General features: G+C 47.1%; 2 protein-coding genes across 3 annotated transcripts in view; both read right to left on the bottom strand.

Moving 5' to 3' along the window:
* MCAT (malonyl-CoA-acyl carrier protein transacylase) overlaps nt 1–11,059 on the bottom strand; it is a 12,869-nt gene extending 1,810 nt beyond the window's left edge. The window contains exons 1-5 of one of the 2 annotated variants that reach the window (XM_061579091.1): nt 10,627–11,059; nt 6,776–7,065; nt 5,327–5,575; nt 4,545–4,632; nt 2,174–2,415 (exon numbers count right to left, since the gene is read on the bottom strand). In XM_061579091.1, coding sequence (XP_061435075.1) covers nt 2,174–2,415; nt 4,545–4,632; nt 5,327–5,575; nt 6,776–7,048 — 852 coding nt within the window. In that variant the 5' untranslated portion in view covers nt 7,049–7,065; nt 10,627–11,059. The other variant, XM_061579092.1, reaches the window with a different exon arrangement.
* Nucleotides 11,060–12,198: 1,139 nt separating this feature from the next.
* Nucleotides 12,199–12,500, bottom strand: part of LOC133360311 (bcl-2 homologous antagonist/killer-like) — a 20,645-nt gene continuing 20,343 nt past the window's right edge. The window contains 1 exon segment of the mRNA XM_061578957.1: nt 12,199–12,212. Coding sequence (XP_061434941.1) covers nt 12,199–12,212 — 14 coding nt within the window.

Genomic DNA, 12,500 nt, shown 5'->3' with positions numbered 1-12,500 from the left:
GGCCGGCACGGTACACGAGGGGGTGGGTGGCCAGCACCACGCCCGGCCGCCTTTGTCTCCCCGGTGGCGATGTTTACACACCGCACCGGGTACTCATTTCAGGCTGAGTCGACCTAGGGGAGGCCCGGGACCGGTTCAGATAATCGTCACCGGTGTTGGCCGTGAGCGGGAATCGAACCCAGGGTCGCTAGGTTTATAGCGCAGCGCGCTAACCGCTGCACTACCGCTCCCCACACACACGCACGCACGCACACGCACGCACGCACACACGCACACATGCACACGCACACGCACATACGCGCACACACGCAAGCGCAACAACAACCGCAGTTCGCCACTAAGTGGCGGTGACATCGGCACGACGCTTGTGCCAGGCTAGGTGCACTTTATGGCCACGTGAAGTGTCGAACGCACGCTGGCAGGAGGTCACGGGACAGACCCAGATGCCACGGGTTGACTGACTGAGATGACTGGCCGATGCACCACCTGTGCTCCCCACTATGCAGACACACACAACAACCGCCATTTACCACTAAGCAGCAGTGACGTCACCACGGCGCTTGTGCCAGGCTAGGTGCACTTTATGGCCACGTGAAGTGTCGAACGCACGCTGGCAGGAGGTCACGGGACAGACCCAGCAGGTGCCACGGGTTGACTGACTGAGATGACTGGCCGATGCACCACCTGTGCTCCCTACTACTATGCAATCACACACACGCGTGCGCACACCCAACTCCCTCCATTAGCACGCGCACACACACACACACACTACGAACTATAATAACTAATTGAAAACTCTACAACTATTTTTTATTTTACCAGGTAAAGCCCACAGAGCTTTGTCGCTATTTTTCAGAGGCGACCTGGCAATCACAAACGACAAGCTCAACGAAGTATCATCATCACCTGCAAATTTACAGCAGCCAAATACATCATCACCCCAACAACGACAACTGCTGTTGGCCACTAAGTAGCGGTGATGTCACCACGGCCAAACAAAGACGAAGATCCCCCCTATAGCCTTAACAGATTGTTGGGGCAAGTGCTGTTTGCGAGTAGCACCTATGAAGGCTGGCACGGTATACGAGGCGGTGGGTGACCAGCGCCACGTCCCATCCGCTTTTCTCTCCCGAGTTGCGATGTTTACACACCGCACCGGCTACTCATTCGAGGCTACCTGGGGGAGGCCCAAGACCGGTTCAGATAATCGTCACCGGCGATGGCCGTGAGAGCGGCAATCAAAATCAGGTTGCCGGGTTCGTAGCTCAGCGTGGCGCTAACCGCTACACCGCCGCTACCTTGCAATCGCGCATACGAGGTCACCGCATGTGCGCGAATCAATCTCACAATTCTAGATTTGAAGCTTTCGTGACTGCAAGGATTCATATTCTAGGGTTTTTTTTCGGTAAAGTCACGTAGGTAATTTTTTTTTTTTTAATTAAAATTAATTAAAGTAAAATAAAATATATTAATTAAAAATCACGACTTTTCGGAGGCAACACAAGCTTCCGTCTTCAGGTGGAACCGTCACAGCACGCTTGCTGTATCAAGTACTTAGGTAAACAATTTAATTACAAATTAATAAAAGTAAAATAAAAATAAAATAAAAATCACGACGTTTCGGAGGCTACACAAGCTTCCGTCTTCAGGTGGAACCGTCACAGCACGATAGCTGTATCAAGTGAGATAATTTCCAACCTGTTATCTCGGCATCTCTTGAGGAAGGCCAGCGTCTCGATAAGCTGTGACTTCTTGTCTCGTTGTCTGTTAAAAACTCTAACAGATAGGTGGAATTCCTCCCCGTAGAGGGTATTAGTTCTAGATTTGAAGCTTTCGTGACTGCAAGGATTCATATTCTTAGTTTTTTTCGAAGAACCAAGAAGATAAAGTCACGTAGGTAAAAAATTTAAATTAATAAAAGTCAAATAAAAATAAAATAAAAATCACGACGTTTCGGAGGCAACACAAGCTTCCGTCTTCAGGTGGACCCGTCACAGCACGACTGCTGTATCAAGAATAAGAATATCAGTCTCACAAGACTGCAGCAGTAACCGCAGCATACAGCGAGCGTGCGAGCGAGCGAGCGACAGAGCGAGCGAGCGAGAGAGCGACACGTGGGCTGAGCACAACCCCCCGGCTCCCACCTCCCCCGTGGCGGGAGTCGAACCCTGACCTGCACGTGACCGGCCAGCACCCGCACGTCGGGGCACAGGTAGGAGGCAACGAGGCACACGGGTTCGGCGACCCGCTCGGCCGAGCCGGCCGCGGCGGAGAGGCAGTGCTCGCGCGCCTCGTGGCACACGGCGGGCGGGCGGAAGGCGTGGCGCGCCGACACCGACAGCATGCCGTGGGGAGCACCACCCTGCGAGCTCGCGGCCTCCATGGCCTCCGCACGCTTCTGCACGCAGTACAGGGCTACCGGGGGAGGGGTGGGGAGAGTGCAATGTTAGGCTGACGTCGACACGACGTTTACCTGGCGTTAGCCCGACGTGAGCACGTTCACTGGGGATTCATTTACTAATTAATTGATTTTGATTTAAAGCTTTCGTGACTGCAGGAATTCATCTTCTTGGTTCTTTCGGTAAAGTCACGTAGAAGGGAAATAATAAAATAATAAAAATAAAACATAATAAAATAATTATCACCAAAGGGTTGAGAATTCTTTTATTATGTTTTAGTTTTATTATTTCCCTTCTACGTGACTTTACCGAAAGAACCAAGAAGAGGTTTCACATCACTTGAATCCTATGTTTAAATTTCGATTTAAAGCTTTCGTGACTGCAGGGATTCATCTTCTTGGTTCTTTCGGTAAAGTCATCACGTAGAAGGGAAGGGAAGTAATAAAATATTACTTCCCTTCTACGTGACTTTACCGAAAGAACCAAGAAGTTAATTAATTGATGTATGCATGCTGAACCTCTTTCGCATCGTACATAGCCCAGAGGTCGCAAACGGGTTTTGATTCCTTACCCGTACCCGTACCCGGCCGCACCAGGGTCGCAAACGGGTACCCGTACCCGGCTGGGTACGGGTAGCCGGGTATCAGAATCAGAAACGGTTTTAATCGCCATGTAAGTTTGCACAAACAAGGAATTCACTATGGCGGGACGGTGCATACATTGAACAAGTAGGAATCTTAACTTATATAAAAGGTATACACTCTAACTATACTAACGTTACAAAGTATAAGTAATACCAAAGGGCTAAAATACAAAATACAAATAAGATTACACGTAAGTATGGAAAGGTGTAATTATGTAGATAAAATGTTATAGTAAGTGTAACAGTCATTTTAAGTGTAAAAGTCATTTTAAGCCCTTGGCCTTGTTCAGGAGGCCAACAGCAGATGGGAAAAAACTGTTTTTATGACGTGAGGTTTTGGTCTTGATGGACCGCAGCCTTCTGCCGGAGGGGAGTAGCTGGAACAGAGAGTATCCAGGGTGCGAGGATCGGGTAGGGTACGGGTATCGGGTACCCGATTGCAACCTCTGACGTAGCCAACCGTACTAATCGGGAGGTGGGGGGGGAAGGACAACAAACTAAACACGAAGATGTAAATAAACGAGTTTGTCAATCTCGACGATTTAATAAAAGTGCATAGGCGCCCAGCGGCTTCCTAATATCGGAAAGGAAGAGCGTTCCAGACGGCCGCAGAAGCGCACGTTAAAGCGCCGTGCGATGCGGTGACCACCGTCTTTGTTTGACTGCGAGGCCAAAATCCGCTGTGAGTCTCGGTGATTCAGATGGTGTTCTCCGGCCGCTGTTGTTCCTGCCCCGCGCGTATAAAACACGCGCGCCGTGCTGGCGAGACGTCATCCCCCTCGCCTGGTATTCAGGAGATCGTGGGCTCCATCCCGATGCTGATACCCGTACATTTGAAGATTCGTCAATATGCGTTTAAAGAGTATTTTGCTGCTATAAACTCCCACGATAAGCCACTCCCCGTTGCGTTACCATGTGGCCAGGTTGCTCAGTGGACTTTTACGCGGTAAAAAAAAAACCTAAATGGTTTGAGTTTACTAATAGGGTTTTTTCCCCTTTTTTTCTGGCAACAAAACTGACAACTTTTGCAAGGAATCAAAAGGGAAAAAAACCCTATTAGTATATTTTGGTACTGGCAAAGGAGGTCCCGTGATGTAGCTGCTCACCCCAAGCTCTCATTACTCTGGTAGTGCGGTGTCTTAGAACTGTGCGCCTTTTGGCGTCATCTGGTCGAACACCATTTGAGACTAGGCTCCAAAGAAAGCTGTCTCTGGTGTGGACCAATCAGTTTCAAGGACAATACATACATTATCAGAGTATTGTTTTTGTTTGCATTTGACTGCAAGTATTGTGGTTTATGTAAGCATGATTCCTTGCAAAAGGTGTCAGTTTTGTTGCCAGTAAAAAGGAGAAAAACCCCTATTAGTATGGTTTGAGTTTACTTTGGTTTCCGCCCCCGCGTGCATGAAGCATTCATTTCATAGCGTTGGACAAACGTTCCCAGCGTAGAAGCAGAGCATTGGGGTAATTCTTGACTCCGGCTCAACGTAGACGCCCCGTACCTTCGCTGAAGTCCATGGCACCGGCAAAGACCAGCGCAGCGAACTCTCCCACACTGAAGCCCGCAACCGCCTTGCAGTTCTCAATTGCCTGCAGAGCACAGACAACAAAGATCCCCCATGTGGCCTTTAGGGGAAAGTGTTGTGCACGTCATGTCGCGGTGGTGAGTTGTTAACACCCTCGCCTGGTGTACAGGAGGTCGTGGGTTCGATCTCGACCCTGACGCCTGCTGCTGTGTATTTGGAGTTTGCGTTTCTCATCATCACCACGGTGGCTAGGAGATGTTAACTACCTCGCCTGGTGTACAGGAGGTCGTGGGTTCGATCTCGACCCTGACGCCTGCTGCTGCTGTATATTTGGTGTTTGCGTTTCTCATCATCATCACGGTGGCTATGAGATGTTAACTACCTCGCCTGGTATACAGGAGGTCGTGGAAAGACAGCGTCTGAATGAACACCACCAGGCTTGGTGGTGTTCATTCAGACGCTGTCTTTCCGACAGACCTGTTCTTCACCTGAGGGACGGCTGCTTGCGTTGTGGCCGAAACGTCGTGAGAATTGTATTTTATAACGTTTTATTTTATTATTTTATTATTTCCCTTCTACGTGACTTTACCGAAACAACCAAGAAGATGGATAAAAACCTATCACTAGCTACGTAGCTCTCTACTCTTTTCCTCGCTCTCTCATCTCCCTCGACTCATCTCCTAACCCCTCTGTCCCCCTCTCCCCCCCTCTCCCGCGCCCCGTTCAGCCCCCCCCTCAACGACCGGGCAGACGGTCACCTCCGGCTCCTCCTCGTGCAGCGTCTCGAGCGCGGCGAGCGAGGTGACGAACACGGCGGGCTGGCAGTGCAGCGTGCGGTTTAGCTGCTCGGCAGGCCCGTTGAGGCACAGCGCAAGCAGGTCGTAGCCCAGGACGCGACGCGCCGCGTCGAACAGCGCCCGCGCCCGCTCGTGCCTCTCCACCAGCGACGCAGCCATGCCCACGAACTGGCTGCCCTGGCCCGGGAAGAGCAGCACGGAGCTGTCGCGCTGACACGGAGACACACGGAGGTGGCGGGGGAGGTGGAAGAGGTGACGGGAGTTGATGCAGAAATCTGGCTGTGACGGTCCCACCCGATGACGGAGACTTGTGTTGCCTCCGAAACGTCGTGAGTTTATTGTTTTATTTTTATTAATTTTAATTTCATTTTATACCTACATGGTGACTTTATCTTCTTGGTTCTTTCGGTAAAGTCACGTAGAAGGGAAGTAATAAAATAATAAAAATAAAACATAATAAAATAATTCTCCCGACTTTCGGCGTTGTGGCCGAAACGTCGTGAGAATTATTTTATTTTTATTATTTTATTACTTCCCTTCTACGTGACTTTACCGAAAGAACCAAGAAGATGAATCCCTGCAGTCATGAAAGCTTTAAATCGAAAAATGGTGACTTTACCGAAAGAACTAAGAGTATGAATCCTTGCAGTCACGAAAGCTTCAAATCTAGAACGGAGTTGGATAGGTGGGAGAGTGGAGGAAGGGTGATGGTGGAGCGAGTGTGATGGATGTCAAGGAGGGTGGACGGAGGAGGAAGTATGGAGGGTGAGGGGTGGAGGGAGGAGGAGGTGATGCGAGGAGAGAGGAGGTGGAGGAGGCAAAGGGAGATTGCGGTGACGCTCGTGATAATGGAGAGGAGGGGGAGGATGAGAGAGGGTGGAAGTCGCAATGCCAAGAGAAGTGAAGAGGTCAGAGAAGAGAATGGGGTGAGGAGTGGGGCAGATGAGCAAGTGCTTATGGAGAATAACTGCAATTCATCACTCCAATAAAAAACGCTTTTTGTAAAGCACAAATATATATCTTCTTGGTTCTTTCGGTAAAGTCACGTAGAATGGAAATAATAAAATAATAATAATAAAACATAATAAAATAATTCTCACGACGTTTCGGCCACAACGCAAGCAGCCGTCCTCAGGTGAAGAACAGGTCTGTGGAGAGGACAGAGTCTGAATGAATGTGGCCGAATGGAAATAATAAAATAATAAAAGAAAACATAACAAAAAATGGTTTATTTTTATTATTTTATTATTATGTTGTATTTTTATTATTTGCTTATTTCCATTCTACGTGACTTTACCGAAAGAACCAAGAAGATGAATCCCTGCAGTCACGAAAGCTTTAAATCGAAACACACAAATATATATTTTTCAAAGCCATAACATATTGCCCATGGACCGCAACGCGTGTTACCTTGTCGTCACGGACGCTGCCATCATCCGCCGTGTCCTCCTCCTGAAGCAGAGCTTTGACGTCAACGTCGCTCGGTGACCCATCAAGTCCACTGGAATATGACGGCGGCTGTGACGATGGTAACGATGACGATGGTAACGATGACGGTGGTGGTGACGACGACGACGACGATGACATCTGTGCCATATGACCTTGCCCAATGCCTCTGGGCAATCTGCTTACGATGGCGCGAAGTCTCCCGCACATCAGCAGGAGCCGGGGAGCGGTCGTCATTGTGATTTGCGGCGGATCTACGGACGGACGGACGGACGGACAGACGGATTGCACAAGATTAATCCATCGCGTAGAATAACAATTACTTACCGAGCTGTGTAGCTATTTTTTCCTGAAGCGACCCGGCCACAAAGGATAGCTCAACGTAGCGGCTTATCGCGTGAAAGTGTATAGCAGTCAAATACTCGTGTCATGTTGATCAATGTGGAGGGAAAAAACGGAGGACCCGGAGAAAAATCCACGCGACCACGGGGAGAGAGACACCGCAAACTCCAAATATACAGCAGCAGGCATCATGGTCGGGATCTAAACCACGACCTCCTGCATACCAGGCGAGGTAGTTGACATCTCGCCACCGTAGCGCCCCCAAATACTCACATAGAGACCCATGGCCTCACTGAGACCATCACATAGAGACCCATAGACTCACTGAGACCATCACAAAGACCGACAGATTTCCATAGAGACCTATACTCACCGAGACATCACATAGAAACCAATATACTCATATCGAGACCCAAAGTCATTGAGATCCAATGACTCACTGAGACCATCAGAGACCCATAGACTCCCTGAGACCATCACTGAGACCCATAGACTCACATAGAGACCCATAGACTTACCGAGTTCCAGACTCACTGAGACCACCAAAGAGACCCACAGACTTACATAGAAACCCACACTCATATAGAGACCCACAGACTCACTTGAGACCATCAGAGAGACCCATAGACTCACTGAGCCCACCACAGAGACCCATAGACTCCCTGAGACCATCACTGAGACCCATAGACTCACATAGAGGCCCATAGACTCACATAGAGACACATATACTCACATAGAGACCCATAGACTCACATAGATACCCATAGACTCACATAGAGACCCATAGACTCACATAGAGACCCATAGACTCACATAGAGACCCATAGACTCATTGAGTTCCAGACTCACTGAGACCATCACAGAAAAACCCACACTCATATAGAGACCCACAGACTCATTGAGACCATTACAGAGACCCATAGACTCACATAGAGACCCATAGACTCACTTTAACCATCACAGAGACCCATAGACTCACGTAGAGACCCACAAACTCACTGAGACCACCACAGAGACCCACAAACTTACATAGAAACCCACACTCATATAGAGACCCACAGACTCATTGAGACCATCACAGAGACCCACTCATATAGAGACCCACAGACTCCCTGAGACCATCACATTGAAACCAATATAATCATATAGAGACCCAGTCATTGAGATCCAATGACTCACTGAGACCATCACAGAGACTCATACTCACATAGAGACCCATAGACTCACTGAGACCACCACAGAGACCCATAGACTCACTGAGACCACCACAGAGACCCATAGACTCACAGAGACCACCACAGAGACCCATAGACTCACTGAGACCACCACAGAGACTCACAGACTCACTGAGACCACCACAGAGACCCACAGACTCACTGAGACCACCACAGAGACCCACAGACTCACTGAGACCACCACAGAGACCCACAGACTCGCACAAAGACCCACAGACTCACTGAGACCACCACAGAGACCCATAGACTCACATAGAGACCCATAAACTGAGACCACCACAGAGACCCACAGACTCGCACAGAGACCCGTAGACTCGTGTAAGAGGCCTCTAGTGATTCAAATCGGGCACCAACAATCACGATTTAAAGTCGTAACCTTCCGAACGCGGTGAGACGCTGGCTATGACGCCGAAGAAGCCACCACCACCACCGGCAGGTTCTACTCTTTGATTCTTTCGGTAAAGTCACGTAGAAAGAAAATAAATTAAGTAATGGAGTACGACGTTTCGATTGCGACACAAGCAGCCGTCGTCGGGTAGAACTACATTTGAGAGACAAAACACAGACACGGAGACACACAGACAGACACACAAGCAGAGAGAGACACACGCAGACACAGAGAGACACACAAGCAGAGAGAGACACACACAGAGACACACAACATAGACACACAGACACAAGCAGAGAGACACACAAGCAGAGAGACACACAAGCAGAGAGACACACAAGCAGAGAGAGACAACACAACATAGACACACAACATAGACACACAGAGAGAGACACAAGCAGACACAGAGAGACACACACAGAGACACACAACATAGACACAACATAGACAGACACACAAGCACAGAGACACACAAGCAGAGAGAGAGACAACACAACATAGACACACAACATAGACACACAGAGAGAGACACAAGCAGAGAGAGACACACACAGAGACACACAACATAGACACACAGACACAAGCAGAGAGACACACAAGCAGAGAGACACACAAGCAGAGAGAGACAACACAACATAGACACACAACATAGACACACAGAGAGAGACACAAGCAGAGAGAGACACACACAGAGACACACAACATAGACACAACATAGACAGACACACAAGCAGAGAGACACACAAGCAGAGAGAGACAACACAACATAGACACACAACATAGACACACAGAGAGAGACACAAGCAGAGAGAGACACACACAGAGACACACAACATAGACACACAGACAGACACAACATAGACACAGACACACAAGCAGACAGCCACACAAGCAGAGAGAGACAACACAACATAGACACACAACATAGACACACAGAGAGAGACACAAGCAGAGAGAGACACACACAGAGACACACAACATAGACACACAGACAGACACAACATAGACACAGACACACAAGCAGACAGCCACACAAGCAGAGAGAGACAACACAACATAGACACACAACATAGACACACAGAGAGAGACACAAGCAGAGAGACACACACAGAGACACACAACATAGACACACAGACAGACACAACATAGACACAGACACACAAGCAGACAGCCACACAAGCAGAGAGAGACAACACAACATAGACACACAACATAGACACACAGAGAGAGACACAAGCAGAGAGACACACACAGAGACACACAACATAGACACACAGACAGACACAACATAGACACAGACACACAAGCAGAGAGACACACAAGCAGAGAGACACACAAGCAGAGAGAGACAACACAACATAGACACACAACATAGACACACAGAGAGAGACACAAGCAGAGAGAGACACACACAGAGACACACAACATAGACACACAGACAGACACAACATAGACACAGACACACAAGCAGACAGCCACACAAGCAGAGAGAGACACAACATTGTCTCTGTCTCAAATGTAGTTCTACCTGATGATGGTTGCTTGTGTTGCAATCGAAACGTCGTACTCTATTATTTATTTTCTTTCTCCGTGGCTTTACCGAAAGCACCAAAGAGCAGGGGAGGGTTTGGCGATAACTTTTATCGAAACGAAAACGTTGAATTTTAAGCGGGAAAAATTCGCGACTTAACAACTTTAAAAAAAATCGAGATTCGTGAGGGGATTTTCGGGCCTGAGGCAACCGACGCAAGAAAATAAACCAAACCACCCCCCGCATTCAATGACATTTAAACAAAACATATTAACCGCGAGCGGTGAATATTTACGAGTTAAAAGTTTGTATCGATTACCTTTTTGTTGTTGTGTCTTTAAATAAACTCGCCTCAGGCAGGCGGCCGTGGGCCTACTGAGGCAGGCTTTGCGAGCCGGGCACAACTTCACTTCACTTCACCACCCTTCCTCTTTATCTATCTGTATATATATATAAAACACAAATAAGTGTTTTACTAAAATGTTAATGTAATATTGTCACTAGTTATTCAATCTCAGGAGGATAGTTCATTGTTGTTTTTCACCTCACTCTCGTTTGTTCACGAGGTTGCTAGTGTTTGTGTGTTAGCGCGCGCGGAGTTTACGAGTTGTTAGCAATAATAACAACAACAGTTGTTGTTGTGTTGTTATGTTGTTGTTGTGTTGTTGTTGTTTGGTGGTGCGTTCACGTTGAGTTCATTGAGAGAGGTGGAAAGGTCAAAGAGTAGCGACTACGGCGAGAGAAACGCGATTTTTATTTAAATAAATTCTTAGGGAACGCCCATAAATGACGTCACGCACTATAGGGGAGGGGGGGCGTTTGAGAAATGTGACGTCACACATCAAAATGCTGCAACTTTAAATAAATATAGACAACACGTTCTACTTAAATTTCGATTTAAAGCTTCTTTCGTGACTGCAGGGATTCATCTTCTTGGTTATTTCGGTAAAGTCCACGTAGAAGGGAAATAATAAAATAATAAAATAATAAAACATAATTAAATTTCGATTTAAAGCTTCTTTCGTGACTGCAGGGATTCATTCTTCTTGGTTATTTCGGTAAAGTCACGTAGAAGGGAAATAATAAAATCATAAAAATAAAAACATAATAAAATAATTCTCACGACGTTTCGGCCACAACGCAAGCAGCCGTCCTCAGACCTGGTCTTCTTCACCTGAGGACGGCTGCTTGCGTTGTGGCCGAAACGTCGTGAGAATTATTTTATTATGTTTTATTTATTTTATTATTTACGTTCTACTTAATTAAATAGACTTTTTAATAAATGTTTTCTTCCTACGACATCAGAGCGCAGCGCCACATTAAATACGCACTACAATGACAATAGTTTAAAGCGACTTGAAGCATGTTTTATTTTCAAAATGTAATTATGATTTTTTTTGGGGAGGGGGGGGCAGAGCTTTGTGACGTCATATTTGAGGGGGGGGGGGGTTGACTTTTTGTGACGCCGTGTGACGAGGGGGGGGGGTCAAAAATCGTCCAAAATCGCGTGACGTCATTTATGGACGGCCCCATATGTTTATTTTTTTCTCTCTCTCATATACACTGTCTGGTTTTTGTAACGCGTTTGCATACCGTGTCAACCCACACGGTTTACCAGGCGAGGTAGTTAACGTCTCCTAGCCACCGTGATGATGATGAGAGACGCAAACTCCAAATATACAGCAGCAGGCGTCAGGGTCGGGATCGAACCCACGACCTCTTGTACACCAGGCGAGGTAGTCAGCATCATGAATTAGCCCAGGCAATGATTATTATTATTCTTCTCTTGAGCTTGGCAATGTCCGCAAGCCATACCGCTGTGATTTCCCACCCGTGGTGTTGTCCGTGTCACCCTACGCACGACTGCAGTGAAGAACCACACCCGCTCTCTCTAATGACAGACGACTGAAAAGAACGTGAAATGAAATAGCCAAAAAGCCGTACAACATTTATTTTGTATTCCATAATTTATTGAAACTGACACCACCACCACCACAACATCAATCATCGTAAATTTACACCACCCTTCTTCTTGGTTCTTTCGGTAAAGTCACGTAGAATGTAAGTAATAAAATAATAAAAATAAAACATAATAAAATAATAAAAATAAAACATAATAAAATAATAAAAATAAAACATAATATTAATTTAATAAAAATAAAACATAATAAAATAATAAAATAAAACATAATA

This window comes from Lethenteron reissneri, chromosome 68 (genome assembly GCF_015708825.2).
Source record: "Lethenteron reissneri isolate LAM-NWPU_2019-01 chromosome 68, ASM1570882v1, whole genome shotgun sequence".
Lineage (NCBI taxonomy): Eukaryota > Metazoa > Chordata > Hyperoartia > Petromyzontiformes > Petromyzontidae > Lethenteron > Lethenteron reissneri.
This window is presented reverse-complemented; position numbering and strand designations above follow the sequence as displayed.